At 37.0% G+C, this 17,356-nt stretch overlaps 4 protein-coding genes across 4 annotated transcripts in view; 2 read left to right on the top strand and 2 right to left on the bottom strand.

Annotated features, from left to right (window-relative positions):
• The window catches only part of LOC306883822 (uncharacterized protein), a gene marked incomplete at its 3' end in the record, with an annotated part of 468,688 nt that overhangs the window by 375,098 nt on the left and 76,234 nt on the right, over positions 1-17,356 (bottom strand). The gene's annotated exons all lie outside the window — the stretch shown is intronic.
• On the top strand, positions 285-2,405 carry LOC306884569 (N-acylneuraminate-9-phosphatase-like). The gene is made up of 2 exons (XM_079440533.1): positions 285-441; positions 976-2,405. The coding sequence occupies exons 1-2, from the start codon at positions 340-342 to the stop codon at positions 1,612-1,614; spliced, it is 741 nt and encodes a 246-aa protein (XP_079296659.1). The 5' UTR covers positions 285-339; the 3' UTR covers positions 1,615-2,405.
• On the bottom strand, positions 1,885-12,397 carry LOC306884568 (DNA-directed RNA polymerase I subunit RPA2). Its single transcript, XM_079440532.1, has 15 exons — positions 12,172-12,397; positions 11,911-12,078; positions 10,851-10,997; positions 10,628-10,760; positions 10,407-10,543; positions 9,586-9,809; positions 9,293-9,464; positions 8,540-8,708; positions 8,157-8,438; positions 6,497-6,630; positions 6,205-6,375; positions 4,808-4,964; positions 4,526-4,722; positions 4,193-4,443; positions 1,885-3,502 (listed from the first exon to the last, which is right to left on the bottom strand). Exons 1-15 carry the CDS (start codon positions 12,376-12,378, stop codon positions 2,620-2,622), a joined length of 3,432 nt encoding a protein of 1,143 aa, XP_079296658.1. The 5' UTR covers positions 12,379-12,397; the 3' UTR covers positions 1,885-2,619.
• On the top strand, positions 12,840-15,672 carry LOC306883927 (CDGSH iron-sulfur domain-containing protein 1-like). The gene is made up of 3 exons (XM_079439453.1): positions 12,840-12,987; positions 13,816-14,021; positions 15,116-15,672. Exons 1-3 carry the CDS (start codon positions 12,960-12,962, stop codon positions 15,203-15,205), a joined length of 324 nt encoding a protein of 107 aa, XP_079295579.1. The 5' UTR covers positions 12,840-12,959; the 3' UTR covers positions 15,206-15,672.

Raw genomic sequence — 17,356 nt, 5'->3', positions numbered from 1 at the left:
ATAGATAGATAGATAGATAGATAGATAGATAGATACCATGATGAGGCCTATTAAAGGGCTAATACATTTTTTGTTTTCAGTGAAATATTTTGATAATTTTATATTTACTTGAAAAACATTAAGAAACGGAAAGTCTAAAACTGATTTAACAATCTTAGCATGTAAAAAGTAGGCTGAAATTGTCTGTAAATTGTCATTTACAGACCTGTTACAAATCCCCGTATTTTTCCTCGGGAACTACATCTCCCAGAATGCAATGTGACGTGGCGTCACAACACCTGCTTGACGTCAGTAGCAGGAGTTCCGCGTGTTCGGATGTGTGGTTAATATCATACGTGGATGTGGAATATGATGGAAAGCCGAGGAGTTTCATCGATTATATTTGACTTGGATAACACGCTGGTCGATACAGCCGGCGCAGGACGAATTGCCATTCAGAAGGTAAATGAATGAATTAGAAAAATACTTGAACATTTCAACGAACTGTTGACATTACCATGGTATTACCATAGTTGTGTGGGCACGTATGGTATTATTCGACATACTTTGAAGCATAAATGGAAGTACCATGGTATTACCATGTTTTTGGACACATAATGGCAATGCCATTTTTTTTTCTTTGACATTCTCTGAAGTATATATCAAAGTACCATGATATTACCATGATTTTTGGACACATGCCATATTCTTTTTTACATACTTTAAGTGTATACCATGGTTTTACTATGGTTTTTGCACATAATGGCAATGCAGTGTAATGGTATTTTTTGACACTTTTATATCAAAGTGCCATGGTATTACCTTGTTTTTTGACACATACTGTGGTAATACGATGATATTGTTCTCCAAAAATATTTGGACACTTAGTCAACACGTTGTCGTTTTTTAAAATTTTTATTAAATAACTAAAAATGTATTAACTGTATTATTTTTTGTTAAAGATGTAGATCTCATGATTTATGTTGTGTTCTTTAGGTGTGTGAGCTGCTGAAGTCGACGCATGTGCAGGAAAGCCACATCAAAGACATCTGTGATCGCTTTTTACAAAAGCTTCTCCATGAATCGTTTGACCCATCAGAAGGAAAAACAATAGATGATGTGAGGATCCATCACTGGTATGAAGCCCTACAGGAGACGCAGGGCACCGATCCTGATCCGGCTCTGGTCAACAGCTGCTACTACATATGGAAGAACTCACGATTACAGGTGCTGACTCTTTCTCCTGAGGTTCGATCCCTCCTGGAGGAACTGCAGAAGAACTACAAACTGCTTCTGATCACCAACGGCGATACTCAGACGCAGTGGGAGAAGATCGAAGCGGTGAGATGTGAGGGTCTCTTTAGTTTGGTGGTAGTCGGGGGAGATCATCCTGAGCAGAAACCAGCGTGCTCCATCTTCACTCACTGCTTCGAGTCTGCAGGAGTCCGGCCGCAGGACTGCATCATGGTGGGAGATTCTCTCAGCACAGACATCCAGGGAGGCATTAATGCTGGAGTGCGGGCCACTGTGTGGATAAACAGTGACTGTAAATCTCTCCCGCAGGGCTCTGTGACTCCAGACTACACTGTTCCTAGTGTACTGAATCTGAATGATGTTCTACTTGAACTGAGTTGATGTTTACATATTTTTTTTTTTTTTTCTTTAAAAAAAATCTTTATGAAGACTTATATTAGAGGCTTAGAAAAAAAAAAAAAAGGGTGGTCCTCTCTTACATTGGCCACAATTTTGAGGTCACAGGACCAGCCAAATGACATTCTGAATGTTCGACTTGGAGCGGTTCACGTCCTACTAATCATTCTTTCTGTGGCAATAATATTAACCCCAAAATTAATCTGTGTAATTTGAGTGATCAGTGGACAAAACCACAATACATCAAGTAACAGTGATTATGCAAATGCATTTTTAATAGTTTTGTTTAGTCTATTGAACAGGACATTAGTTATCCAGCTCTGTTCTAGCAACATTAAACTCTATTGTATGTCTTTTATGTTCAGATTATAATTGCATTATTAAGAGGTTAAAAGTACCAAATTAATAGAGAAAGAGAAATATTAATATTTGCTAATACTTCAAAAATAATTTAAATAGTGGAATAAATTAATCATGGGTGATGTATGTCTTTGGGCATTACATGATTGCTAACCAAAACAATGGATGGAAAAAAGGATGGTCTAAAAAAAGAAATAATTTAAATTAAGATGTAATTTATTTATCCTGGAGTTTTTTTGTTGTTGTAAATTTGTACAAATTCCCAAAGCTCTTGATGACTGACAAATAACGAGTTTATCTTTGTTCAGAAATAACTTGTCACTCACCAGTTTGACGCGATGCTTAATGAGCAGATACCTACCATGTTTATTGATGATTGTGTGTAAAGAAAAAAATTAAATGGAAATTCAACATTCACTAAATAGTATAGTTAGTAATTATAAGTAAAGAAGGACTCCAATTCCTATACACGGTCTTGACAAGTTTAAACAGTCCACATTAATCCTGCTGTTGATAGCAAATGGTGACACTGCTCACCAGCCCATTTTTCACGATATGAGTGAGATATAAACACTCAAGTGAATGCGCAGGCACTTTATTTTCCATCTATGCAAAGATAGTCAAAGAATTTTACTTGACATCTAATTTGATTTTAATGTTCATTGCCGCAAGCTCTGCTACGAAGTATCTAAAAACATAAGGAACGGACACACTCTCGATAGAGTCGCTCTTGTTGCACAGTAAGCAGATGGTTTTCCGATGGCGTGTATTTGACCAATGAGGCGGCGGCTTTTCCAGAAGCGGCGACAGCAGGCTACCGCAGTCCATGCAAACCTGCGCCACAGAACGGTCTGAGCAATTAAACAGCCGGTCGTGGAGCAGGAACGACGTCCCGTGAGCCAGCAGAGCGTCCCGCTCCATCTCTCCGAAGCGGATTCCTCCCTGAATGTTCCTCCCTCCCAGCGGCTGATTGGTCACTTTATCTCTCGCTCCCGTAGTTCTGACCTGGAACTTGTCGGAGACCATGTGACGCAAGCGCTGGTAGTAAACCACCCCGATGAAGATGTCTGCCTCGAGCTCCAAGCCGCTTATGCCAGAGTAGAGGCGCTCCGTGCCATAGTAGTTGTATCCTGCGGCTTTCAGCATCTCACCGAAGTGCTCGAGCGCAGAGCTCTCCTCAGAGAACTTGAACGGTGTGGCGTCGTGACACAGGCCGTGGAGGGCCGCGGATTTTCCAGCCATGCTCTCGATGAGCATCCCGATGGTCATTCTGGAGGGGAAGCCGTGCGGGTTGAACAGGATGTCCGGGCACATGCCACTCTCAGTGAAGGGCATGTCCTCCGCGGGCCACAGGCGGCTCAGGATTCCCTTCTGACCGTGTCTGCTGGCGAACTTGTCTCCGATGGTGGGGTTTCTGGGAATGCGGACTGTGATGCAAATGCGCTTGAAGCGGCCAGTGCCGGTGTCATTGCTGCACACCTTGATGTTGTCCACCACACAGCTCTCCTGATACCTGAGGAGATACAGAGCTTCAGAAATCAATGAAATCTAAAGAAATACAGCTGCACTAAACATAAAAAATATCAAAACATCCTCTTATAAGTAGATTGAAGCGTTGTATGTTGACTTGTTGCCTGGTGATAAAGTGCATTTACAATTAGAATACTTAGAAACATTTTTCATTCAAAAATAGAATTAATTGTAATTAAAAAAAAAAATCCTTAGCAAAATGTGATCAGTGACCAGCCAAATCAGCAGTGCACATTGTTAATGCACTCTTTTTGTAATTAATATGAGCAACTAAAAGAATTGTACTACAATAGTATATTATTTATGAATATTAATGCATTTAAATAAATTTATAAAGTGTCTGAAACAAAGACTAAATAAAGACTAAGGTATTGTACAACAGTGTTCTCTAATTTTAGTATTGTTTAAGTGTTGATACATTTAATAAATATATACATTTTGCACTGTCAACTAAAATGTTATTTCCATAACATTACAGCTGTTATTGTTCACTAAAACTATTAAAACTTGTTTTTTGTTAATTTAACTAAATCTGAAATAAAATATAAATATTAAAATGAAAAAAAGAAAACTCATAATAAAATGACAAACTGAACGAAAACTTAAAATAAAAACAATTTAAACATACTAATAATAGTATAGTAATATAGTAAAATAAAAAATAATGTCTTACTTGAAGAAGGTCACATAACTCTGGCCGGTATTGAGATTGATGTAGCTGTAGTAAGGGTCTCCATACTTCAGCGTGGAGCCGATAAACGGCAATCCATCTGCATCCAGCTTGCCCATTACTTTGGGGTCATCTGGCTTCACCCCAAACACAATGCTGTCATCACCTTTGACCTTATCAGACAGGTCTATGAGCTCAGTCTTATAAACCGAACCATGAGCAAAGCCACGCTCCCATGAAGACTTATTGACGATCTGAGGAAAAATAAAAACACTAAATATTAACAAATGCAAAAGAATGTTTCGGAAGAAGCGGAATCATGGAAGTTACGCTTACCATAGCATCTTCCATATCGTAGCCAGTGTAAGAAATGACAGCCACTATCGCGTTGGTGCCAATAGGGTAATTATCAATGTCGTAGTGATCGTACATCGCAGGTCTGACCAGAGGGCTCTGCGGGGTCTGCAGACGGTACAGTTTATTGTCTGATCGTTCCTGGAATGAATGCAGCGGGAAGCCCATTGTCTGTTTACCTATGATAGGATGATGTCTTAGTTGACATGTTTTGACAGAATTTATTTAGACATAATTCATCAAAAAAGGACATGAGGTTCTTACTCATCTGGCACTGGTACATGTTTCTGGGGCTCTGATTGTGATCAGAGAAGGGGATGAATTCTGCCACCACACTCAACATGCTGTGAGGAAACAGCTCTTGATGCGTGGTCACTCCCTGCTCCAGCTCTTCCTCAAAGATGCCCACGTTCAGATACACCTGAACACAAAAAGAAACATTCGAAGGATGCAGAAAACAGAATGCAAAACTGTGTACTTAAAGGCTTTAATGATAGAAAAAACCTATAATGCCATGAAGCATTGTGATAGCATATTGATACATTATACTATATTTTACGTTTAATGCATTTAGGTAGTTTCAAAGCGTAGAAGACAGACTATTATGTAATTTGCAGTGCATGATGGGAGTGAGTGTGTGCTAAAGACTTTTGGCAAGATTTGCTCATTTTGATTCTCTGATTAATGGATATCTTTGCAAAATCATGGGTGATGAAATTTTTCCACCAGGAATTAAAATAATGAAATAAAATAGCAGACTGACAGCTTTAACAAAAGCACTGATTAACAGCCTGCTAGCTCACAGTATATCTGTCTTTACCTATTTGTGACCCTGGACCCCAAAACCAGTCTTAAGTCGCTGGGGTATATTTGTAGCAATAGCCAAAAATACATTGTATGGGTCACAATTATTGATTTTTCTTTTATGCCAAAAATCATTAGGATATTAAGTAAAGATCATGTTCCATGAAGATATTTAGTAAATTTCCTACTGTAAATATATCAAAACTTTTCATTAATAATATGCATCGCTAAGAACTTCATTTGCACAACTTTAAAGGTGATTTTCTCAATATTTTGATTTTTTTTGCACCCTCAGATTCCACATTTTCAAATAGTTTTCAATAGCTCAGCCAAATATTGTCCTATCATAGCATACATCAATGGAAAGCTTATTTATTCAGCTTTCAGATGACCTATGAATCTCAATTTTGAAAAATTGACACTTATGACTGGTTTTGTGGTCCAGGGTCACATTTATAGGTAATCGTTAAAAATCAGTTCCCATATGGACAAAATGAATGGGCTTTTTACTTACAGATCCCGCCTGTTGGGCTCTATGGTGAACTAAGACTAGGCTAATTTGAATGTATGCTTGACATGCTAATTTGAATGTATGCTTGAGCTTTAGAAGTAATTATATAGCGAGGTTGCTAGATGTGATTTCTGGAGTATCTGAGGTCATTGCTAGGACATAAGAATCTGCAGCAGTTTAAAAGCTCCAGAAAAATATAAAACAGTCAGAAGTGATCAATGGAAGTATATGGGATTTTTTTCATCTTCTGCAGCAGTCTGTCAAGCCAACAGATTTTTTTTCTACTAATTAACAGTGGTACTTAAATGAGAGCAAATTTTCTATAAAATAGCTTCTCTCTTTTCACCTGTTCAAAGGTGCCGATAAGCTCCTGTTTGCCCAGGCTGAGGTTCCGGACGGGCCGCACCATGCGACAGGGTGTGGTGAACAGATAGAGGCCTGGGTACAAGCTGGCTTTACCCGTCTGAGGAACCAGAACAATCTCAGTCCAGGGCAAAATTTTTCTCTCTCCCAGCACCTGCAGGTGACACAAATGTTCATATTTATACTATATATATATATTAAAACTATCAACATAAATAACTCTGAGGTTGATCAAGGCTAATTAAACTACAGAAAAACCCCAAACAATTACCCACCTTAAATCTGCGAAGAGATTCGATGACTGACGGTGCCACTTCTTTTTCCACCCAGCCAATCATGGCCCCGTCCAGTATGACAGGATAACAGTCCGAATACGGCTGACCGGGGCTCCCGTCTGCCGCAGTTACACCTGGTGATGGAGAAAAATGGTTTTAATAGTAAATATACAATTAAAGGGATAGTTCACCCAAAAATGAAAATTCTGTCATCATTTACTCACTCTCAAGTAGTTACAAACCTGTATGAATGTCTTTGTTCTGCTGAACACAAAGGAAGATATTCTGAAGAATGTGGGAAACAGCGCAGTTCTGGAGCACCATTGACTTCCGTAGTAAGTCAATGGTGCCCCAAAACAGCCTGGTTACAAACTTTCTTCAAAATATCTTCCTTTGTGTTCAACAGAATATATACACATGTACACATACATTACAGTTTGTGCAATTTGATAGTCGCACTATTCATATTGTGGTTATGGATTTATTTGGATTAATCATGTAGCTTTAATTATAGGCATTATACAATTGCTGAATTGTTTACTGATGGCCTTGTTTAACAATGGAGGTTATAAATAAAACAGACCTGCAAACTCATCAGAGAAAAAAAGGTGACAGTGTTGGGGGTGGGGGGTGGGGTGTAGAATGGGCGACGCCGACACTGTGAACGCATTAGCCTTGCACGTTCACCAGATTCTAAATAGACATTGTTTACAAGTAATGCGGCGCATCCAATGAAACAAGACGTCAAATTGCTTTGTTACACTGTATTACTCTCGCATCAGCTGTTGTCTAAACAGTCACATCTACACGTCAAAAACGCTTTAAAAGTAGGGCTACATCCAGCTGACTTGAATGACTGCTGCGCACACGACAACCTCCGTAACGTGTCGTTAATCAGGGTAGCTCAGAATTGGAGTAGTAGCCAGAACTCAGGGCAGAGCACCTGGCTTAAGTTAGGGGCTAATGATAAGGTTGCAACCTAAGTTGGCTATCTGAAATACTATATACTTACGTAGCAAGCTAAATGGCTAACTTTAGTTAGCAAGACGGTCAGACAATGCAGGAATTAACATTACAACTAGCTAACAATGTTAGATGGCTAGAAAATTTGCTATCATTGCTAACGGAAATTCCAGCATTGGATCCGCTTGTATTGCTTGCTATTAAGCATTTTGCTCGAAGCATAGGCTAACTGTATGAAAAAAAACCACTAACTTTGCTGACGTTATTTGACTTAAGCAAACAAATATCTGTTGTTTAGCTCCAAAAAGACTGATTTACCTTGAATTCAATTTCCATCAGAGTTTCCACATTAGGTCAGGTGTCTCTTGACAGGCGCGAACACAGATGGCCGTGTGTTTCAAGATCCTGAACCAAGCGCTGAGATTCCGATTGGTCCAGAAAAAATGTCATTTATAAGAATTGTCCAATAATGGCCTACATGGCACGCAAGCCCACCCCCACCTCCCTCTATTGACAGGCGCGAGCTCAGTAGAGATTCCGATCGGCCCAGATGTCAATTAACGCAAGCCCCCCCCCCCCCCCTCTAAAAAAAACTCTCCGGTTCTACACGATTCACGTGAATGACCCAATTGACAATAAAAGCGGCGATTGTCGCCGAAAAGCGACAAGTTTGCAGGTATGATAAAATGTTATTTACCCAGAGAGCAGAGCAGGGCAGGCAGGGTTGTTGTGGGATGCATTGGGGCCACAATCTCGCACTGGGCTGTCAGGTGGTTCATAAGGCCGCACGGTTCTCCATCAGGAGTGTGAACAGGACACAGGAAACCCCAGGACTCCGGCAGCAGCTTCCTCACAGACGTGGTCCTCATCTTAGCGAAGGCGGCTCCTCTGTGCACGCAGCGGAAATGAGACAGGTAACGGATGAAGTTCAGCTTATCTGCCACGACACAAAGTCCGGTTTCCTGCAGCATGCCCAGACCTGGGGTTAAAAAGACAAATGTAAGCTATTATTAAAACACTCAATGCCAGTGAATGCACTTCAGTTCTGTGACTCTATTAGTTGTAACGCTAGTGTCATACCTGTCTTGGAATGGAGGTTTCCTGTGGCTAAAAGATACTCAAAGGTTTTGGTGAGATCTGTACCCATGTTGAAGAGTTTGGTCATACTATCTGCAGTCAGTCCTCCCACTCTCTGTCCTCTCTTGTCCAAGGACAGTTTTACCGATACCAACCAGCCTGCCATTTTCTCCTAAAGAGTATTCAGAACAGATTTGGAAAATCATTGCACAAAAAGATCTCTCTATACTGTAGGTATTCTACATTATGCACTTGTGGCAGTGTCAAAATTTGGGGTTAGTACTATTTTTATTTATTTCCCAGTCAGGATTTTTTCCCAAAAGTTGTAGTACAGACACTAATAATGTTAAAAAAAGAAATATTTCCACAAAATATCAAGCAGCACAACTGTTTTAAACATTTGATAATAAGAAGAAATGTTTTGTTGAGTAGTAAATCAGCATATTAGAATTAGAATGAGGATTTCTGAAGGGTCATGTGAGACTGAAGACTGGAGTAATATTGAAGCTGGAAATTCAGCTTTTCATCACAGGAATAAATTACATTTTATGATGTACCAAAACTGAAAACAGTTATTTTAAATTGTAATAATATTTAAAAATTGTACTGTATTTTTGATCAAATAAATGCAGGCCTGCTGAGCATAAGATACTTTTTTTCTTTTAAATCTTACAGAATGGAGGTGTATATGAAAATGAGAATTGAGACAGCTGTGCTAGACACAGACAGGTGAACAAATAATAATGTTGATCTTACTTTTAGGAACATGAGGTAGAGCTGGCCTGGTGTCAGAACCTCCTGGAACATCAGACTGTCAGGGTTTTCCTCCATACACTCCTGCTTAGCAAAGCTGAAGAGTTTTCGTGTCATCAGACACAACATGTAGAACTTCTCCACATTTGACTTCAGGTGAATACACAGACATTCACTGCAAACAGAAGGAGAACACTATGAAAAATGCCACATTTGATGGAACTTGTTTAAAAAGTGTTTACATAAATACTGAGATGTAAAATCAATTTTCGTGATCAATAACATCTCAAACTTACTCTAACAAGAAGTGAGCGCACTGCTCGTGAGTGAACCAGTCTGGGAGGTAGAGTTTGACCCGGAAACGCTCGCCCAGGTAATTAAGCACCTTGGCTTTAGTCATGCAGCCCTCGTCCATGACCATACGCAGCATTTCTGAGACACAGCTTTTGTAGAAAGAGTTCTCCTCTCTACCTTTAATCAGCTCCTGGTATATCTGGTAATCTGAGAAGTCCACTAGAGCCTTGGAAAGACATTTTAATGAGAAACATTTAATTCAAAAGTAATTATGCACCAGTGCCTAAATATTACACTGCTCTCTGAAAATCTTTAATCCTGATTGGTCAGTCTAGGTGGTTAGATATTCTGTATAATGACTGCTAAACTGTCCTTGGTTCCAGGCCACCTTTTTCTTCTAAAAAAACTAAAAATAACGTAAACTCAAATCAATTTATCATAATCATATATTTATTTATTTGAAAGGTTGCGGTGCAATAAGCAGTATTGTTATTATTAATCAGAACTAAAACTTATATTTAATCAATTAAATTGTTTTTCGGTAATCAAAAAGCTAAAATAAAATATTAACTAAAATTAGAAACTGAATAAAATTACTGCTATATATAAATAAAAATATTTTCTTATATAGTCTAGAGCATAACAAACTAAATTAAAATTAAAAATAGAAGCCAATTAAAATATTAATAATACTACAATAGTATATAAATAATACTAAAATATCACGGCATAATGTACAGTCAGCTGGTCATAATCACAAAAGAAACACATTCAGAATGTCTCAAGAAGCTTATAAGAGGTTGTAAAAACAACATCCTTTTACCTTCAGTGCAAAGCCCAAGGGAAGAAAGAACAGCTCCTTTCGGTAAATGAAATTCACCATCACCGTTCCATTGTCCAGGTAGTGAAGATTCATATTAATGGCTGTGTGTTCGCCTCTTACACAGTGCATTGAAATAGCTGCACACAGTTAACACCCAAGTCAATATGCATATTTAATAAATCATATTGATTCATTCAATCTGGAAGAGACGTAGCACTCACCGTACTGACTGTAGCCCTGTCCTCTGCTCCTAAACTTTGGTCTTGAAACCGCAATGGGATAGTTCCTCCTCGGCATGATCAAAAGGCGAATCACCTTCTCTATGCCGTTAACGATGAAATAGCCGCCCATTTCCTACCGGTAAAGCAAGATTAAGTGTCATTTTGCCCAAGAGAAAACCAGATGACAGTGGCATGTTACATTAGTTCAGTGATGTGATTTTACCTCAGCTTCTTCGTGATGCTCGATGAGTTCTTTGGGTGAGAGACCATGAAGGTTGCAGAGTTTTGATCTGACCATGATCGGCACATTACCCAGAGACTGTTTGATGATTCCTTTGGGAACGCCATTAATAGACCAACTCACGTCTGCCTGTGAAAACACACAAAAATTATTCTTGTTTTTTTAAAATACTGATGCTTGTTAACTGGTTTTGCTTTAGGAACCAGACTGGATATCGAGAAGTGATAGAACAGTCTCAAATTACTTTTTTTAATATATTTATTATGTTTTTAAACCCTTTAGTTGCTATGATTACTTAGAGTTTCAACATCTAATGGTTTGAACAATAGATTTGTCAATGTGATATTAAAATAAAAAAATGTTAGCTTTATTATATTATTTCAAGTATTTGGATTTTTTAAAACATTAAATACATCAATCTCATATGAACATATGTTTATATTTGCATACATCACATGCAATTATGAATGTGATATTCAAATATGAATTTAGTACATATGTGACCCTGGACCACAAAACCAGTCTTAAGTCGCTGGGGTATATTTGTAGCAATAGCCAAAAATACATTGTATGGGTCAAAATTATTGATTTTTCTTTTATGCCAAAATTTTTTATGCTATCAATTAAAGATCATGTTCCATAAAGATATTTTGTAAATTTGCAACCATAAATATATTAAAATTTTAATTTTGATTTGTAATATGCATTGCTAAGAACTTCATTTAGACAACTTTAAAGGCGATTTTCTTAGTATTTTGATTTTTTCGCACCCTCAGATTTTCAAATAGTTGTATCTCGGCCAAATATTGCCCTATCCTAACAAACCATACATCAATGGAAAGCTTATTTATTCAGCTTTCAGATGATGTTTATCTCGAAAAATTTACCCATATGACCAGTTTTGTGGTCCAGGGTCACATATTTGTGTGTCTTTGTATTTAGTACACACACGTTTATGTCATAGTATTAGAAACCAGCAGTTCTTCTGTCAATATACATCAACAATTCACCATGTTTACTTATATTTAATGGTCAGACTTACCACTAGCCTTCCTCTGTAAGTACAGCGCCTGCCTCTGCATTCAGCAGGGAAGACCCGCAGGTCTTTGCTGACTGCTCCTTTAGAAACTGCTGGCCTGTGAATGATGGCCTCCACAAACGACAGACTGATCCTGTCTCCCTTGTACATGAACTCTATAGGAGGAATGGCCTGAAAACAGAAATTTTACTTGATACATGCATATGTCAAGTATCTGTAGAGAATCTGCATGTGTATAAGCACGTGTGTCTGTCTGCACCTCACCTCCACAACCCGACATACTCCATCAGTAACTGCCTGATCAAATGACTCAATGTGCGCCTTCACCAGGTCCTGCACGGCCACGCGCTGCTTTTCTGTCGGGACACCGAACCCTGCCTCTGTCAAATGTTTTAAACTCGGTTCGGACTTTAGATTGCACCACTTATTTAGATCCATGCTGCTGGGCACACACGTGTGTGTTTGTCTCATAGACTGTCTACGGGATCTCGGAAGTAGCTCAAGACTTCCTGTACACTAACGTTACTTCAAAATAAAAGTATTGTTTTCTGAATGGTTTTTAAAAATTCACACACAAAAATGGTCATTTGCTTACTGTCATGCCTTTCAACCCAGAATATTTTAACCATAAATATAGTTTTATAAATATTTGTAGCTCTGTATTTAAAACAATCCACTTTCACCGTATGAAAATAGCGGCAAAATTAAATAATATTAATTCATTTGAAAAACTTTAGATCGTTGAAATAAATCAATAAGAAATAGATCATTTGATATAAAACTTTGTTGCAAATTAAAAAAATCACAGATAATTTTATTTTGGTTTTAACGCTAATATTGACCTTTAAAAAAATAATCTCACCTTCACCGACCACGTGTGCAACCGTAAAGTCAAAGTAAAAGTCCATCAGTTGCTTAATAACTCGCGTTCTGCGTAAATACAGCGCACAGTTAATCAGCTTGAACTCTCCATTTGGCCTTGAGGACGACTGAAGATCTTTAAATTATGAGCAAAAAATAATCATAATAATACAAAACAATAATAATTAACCATGAGCGCGTCCAACTCTTTCCATAAAGGTAAAGACCTCCATTGAAGATGTTATATAAAGGTGTTTTGTAAGGCAAATGTACTGTTTTGCTCACGCTGTTATGTGTTTATGGTCGGAATTTTAGCAGTAATTTATTAGAAACTACTGAAATAAACTGAATTATGGAAGATATGGTTCACAAACACACATCAACAGGTTATTATATGTAAGTGAGCGTCTCCGAGTCTTCATTTGTTCTCTTTTACTCGCTGCATCGTTGAGAATCTAATAGACTATCTCTGTTCAGGTTTCTAAAAATTAAATATTTTTAGATTTAGTTAACTTACTATGATTATTTAATGCAGTTTCAACGTTTAATGGTTCAAACAGTAGATCTGTTACCGTGTAGACATAGAGAAACGTCCAATATGTAGTATCTTTATTTTTATTTAGCCTAATTAATAATTAAGTAACAATATTAATATTTTATGACATTCTTTTAAGTATTTTTTTTCTTATTTATACATGCATATCTAAAAATGGGTTATTTATAATTAACATGGATTTAGTTACTATGATTATTTAATGCAGTTTCAACGTTTAATGGTTCAAAAAGTAGATCTGTCACCGTGTAGACATAGAGAAAAGTCCAGTATTTAGTATCTTTATTTTTATTTAGCCTAATTAATCATTAAGAATATTAATATTGATATTCTTTTAAGTATATTTTTCTAATTTATACATGCATATCTAAAAATGGGTTATTTATAACTAACATGGATTTATTTCCTGTGATTACTCAATGTTTTATATTTGTCATTGTGATATTACTGGAGTAAAAGGCTCTGTGTGGTAAGTGTCTTCTGTCCTCCTCCAGCTGAGATCATCACTGCAGTGTCTGTGACATTTGGAGCTGCGGCAGTGGGAATCCTCATCTACAAAACATTTTTCAGCAAAAGCACATGCGTGAAGCCAAAGGTCAACCTTGATCTGCAGAAAGACAACCCCAAAGTGGTGCATGCGTTTGACATTGAGGACTTGGGCGACAAAGCCGTGTACTGTAGGTGCTGGAGATCCAAAAAGGTGAGAAAGTGCTTAATGAAAAACTTCTGAGAAACTGCCATTAGAAATTAGACAGAAACTTTGAACCATCAACACTCAAAATACGGAAACTGTTGCGTCAGAAATGTGAATGTTCTCCTGGACATCTTGCAGACGCCAGAATCTGAAACTAACCCTCATGAAATCAGGCGAAATGTTTATTATGGACAGTAGGGTGTGATTAATACAAGGATGTGTTTATGTTGAACCTGTCTATTAGCATTCCTATTTAACTCATGCAGCACTTGCAAGTCACGTATTGCAGGGGTGGATCCAACTGCCATCGACCTGGCCCTGAACCTGCTCAGAAAATATGCTATTTTGGACGCAGTTGTCTTTGCTCGTGGATTTTCAGTTCCTGACATTTTTAGCCAATCACCTGAGTTTTAAATTCCATGTGACTATTATTGTTCTGAGGCCATGGGAGCATCACTAGAGCTATTTTGATCTGTGATCTTAAAAGCAGCAGAAGGGAAAAATATCCATTTCATCCAAAACGAAAAGAGTTTTAGGATAAGATTTGTTTTGAAAGATGTTTCTTATGCTCTCCAAGGATGCATTTATTTGATGAAAAATACAGTAAAAACAGTTATATTGTGAAATATTATTTCAGTTCAAAATAGCTGTATTTTATTGTAAAATATTTTTAAATGTAATTTATATCTGTGATGCAAAACTGAATTTTCAGCATCATTCCTCCAGTCTTCAGTGTCACATGATCCTTCAGAAATCATTCTAATATGCAGATTTGCTGCTTAACAGACATTTCTATTTCTTCTTATTATCAATGTTGAAATGTCACCTGTGCTTGTGGAAACTGTGATTTCGTTTCAGGATTCTCTGATTAATAAAAATCTCAAGAGAACAGCATTTATTTGAAATAAATCTTTAATGGTGCATAACTCTTAACTGTCACTTTTGATCAGTTTAATGGTGCATAACTCTTAACTGTCACTTTTGATCAGTTTAATGAGTCCCTGCTGAATAAACTTGCCAAAACTTGTTTTTTAGCATCAGTGACATGAAACTTGCTGTGATGCATTTCTAATGTAATTGTTTTCTCTGGTCTCTTGCAGTTTCCATACTGTGATGGCGCACATGCTAAACACAATCAGGAAACGGGAGACAACGTTGGTCCTCTGATCATTAAACGCAAGGAGGCATGAGCATTTCCATTCTCAGCGATAGAGAGTAGTGTGGCTTCGCTTTACATGTGTGGTCAAGGCTGATGGGATTAAATGTGTGATTATGTTATCCTGTGTATGTGTGCTTGATCATGTTCCCTATGCTTGACCGGTTTCAGTGATCTGCTCTCAGACCAGTATTATATATATATCTGGGTGGTTGTTAAGCAATACATATCAATTTTCTCTTTTATCTGCTTAGACTTCATGGGATATGTTCTGGTTTAACCAAATTCTTCTAAATATGTTTCTGTGCTTAAACACTGGTCATATTATTGTAGATACACTAGAAACATAAACTTGAATTGAAAAAAACATGAGTTTGAACTGAATCTTGTCTATTTTAGGAGATAAATATGAATGTTAAAGGAGTATGAAAACCAAATGGCCATGTTATCTTTTTTCTTTCTTTCTATGTGTTGCCTATTAAACTTCACATATGACCTTAACTGATCACTGACATTGTGTATTTAAAATGGCATTCTCCTATCATATATATATATATAGCTCTATATTTCGAGTCCTAGTCACAGAATCTGACAGGTAATGTTTTGTCATTTAAAATCTAATTTGGAGTGTTTTGCCTCTTGTCATTCAGAAAGATGTAAATGCTAGATCTATTTCTGTAACAGAACCAAATGTTACAAGCAGAAAATCATGTTTTGATGAGCTTGTCTTTTCTGTGAAATGATTGTATTTTCTCTCTCAGAAAAGTACACTGTACAGGTTTGATGTTAAATAAACAGTTTCAAACTGATTGTGTGAGACGTTGATTCGCCCAAGCACAATATTCAGAGTAAAACTTTAGGGTCATTCTACAGAAACGTCCACTTTTGGTATGGCAAAATGTCTTAAAATTTATTTCTTATTTTTTAACATTTAAACTTTTATGAATACATATAAATGCCAGTTTTTTTAATTTTTTTGTAGCTTTTTTGTACAATTATTTCAAGACCGCATGTATAATTTTTTTTTGTCACTGGTGTTAAATATTAAAAGTTTTTATGAAAAATTATTTCTCGATTTTTTTTTTTCAGCACACGTAGTCAGAGTTACAGAAAAATAATGAAAATGCAAGAAATAAGTAGATTGTGTTTTATTTATTTAATGTGACAGACAAAAACAGTACAGTAACACCAGTGACAGTATACATAAGACCTGATATACTGATCTTCACTGGCGTTACCCAAAAGGAAGGTAACACCAGTGACAATTTTCATGAAAAATGCATTTTACAAAATGTCTGCTGCAATCATGGTATACTCACTAAATTAATTAGTTTAAACCATATGTATTATAGTTTATTTTTTATAATTCCTTAACAATAAACAGGTCACGCCAGTGACATCAACTAAAAGCTTCATATGAAATCATGAGATAAATGAGAAAATTTAACTGATAACTGAAAAGAAACAGTGGACTAAACATGGGCCTTTTTTCATAGATCTTTAGAAAATAGGAAGGTGACACAACTCCAGGGGACCACTGTTTTCATTATATATTTGATATAATATTTATTTGGCATTTAGTTTTTTTTATGCCATTTACATCATATATTGGATAGTTATGAATAGACTTTTGTATTTTAAGTGGTAGAAAATCCTGCTTTTGACCTCAAAATAAAGCACTTTCCCGCTGTACATGGCTGTGGGGACGAGCAGTTTTGTGGTTCTTGGAATTCTATATAATTAAAAAAATTATTTTATTAAATAATAATAAAATAAATAAATGCCACATTGATGGCTCAGGAAGGTGTAATTGTTCAAATAACATTTAGTTTCATTTTAAAATATATATAAAAAATGTTATATTATACCCCAATTGTAATATTTCTGTAAAGTCTATAGGGTCTGTTTTATAATTTCTACTCACTCCGCTCACTGAACGCTAGAACGCAACCTGCGAGAACGCCAACTTTGATTGGTGGAACGCGTGCCCACGTCACTACGCGTCGCGCACGAACGCCAACTTTTGATTGGTAAACTGCGCGCTTACGTCACGAACCCGAACTACGCGACGCGCTCCAGTGTAGATTAAAACAACAGACACGTGCGAGTGAATGAATAAAAACATTCAAGGCTCCAGAAGCGCTTCTGGTCAGAAGAAAGAGTTTTCAGTTTTAATGAACATGTT

The sequence above is a fragment of the Barbus barbus genome (genome assembly GCF_936440315.1).
Source record: "Barbus barbus genome assembly, chromosome: 18".
Taxonomy (NCBI): domain Eukaryota; kingdom Metazoa; phylum Chordata; class Actinopteri; order Cypriniformes; family Cyprinidae; genus Barbus; species Barbus barbus.
Note: the sequence above shows the minus strand (reverse complement) of the source record. Positions and strands in the feature narration are given on the sequence as shown.

Coding starts and splice junctions, on each gene's coding strand:
- LOC306884569 (XM_079440533.1), top strand. CDS start 340: ATGTGGAATATGATGGAAAGCCGAGGAGTTTCATCGATTATATTTGAC. Junction 442..975: donor GACGAATTGCCATTCAGAAG/GTAAATGAATGA, acceptor TGTGTTCTTTAG/GTGTGTGAGCTGCTGAAGTC.
- LOC306884568 (XM_079440532.1), bottom strand. CDS start 12,378: ATGAGACAAACACACACGTGTGTGCCCAGCAGCATGGATCTAAATAAG. Junction 10,544..10,627: donor ACAGGGCTACAGTCAGTACG/GTGAGTGCTACG, acceptor AACTGTGTGCAG/CTATTTCAATGCACTGTGTA. Junction 9,465..9,585: donor TGCGCTCACTTCTTGTTAGA/GTAAGTTTGAGA, acceptor TTCTGTTTGCAG/TGAATGTCTGTGTATTCACC.
- LOC306883927 (XM_079439453.1), top strand. CDS start 12,960: ATGAGCGCGTCCAACTCTTTCCATAAAG. Junction 12,988..13,815: donor GTCCAACTCTTTCCATAAAG/GTAAAGACCTCC, acceptor GTCCTCCTCCAG/CTGAGATCATCACTGCAGTG. Junction 14,022..15,115: donor GGTGCTGGAGATCCAAAAAG/GTGAGAAAGTGC, acceptor GGTCTCTTGCAG/TTTCCATACTGTGATGGCGC.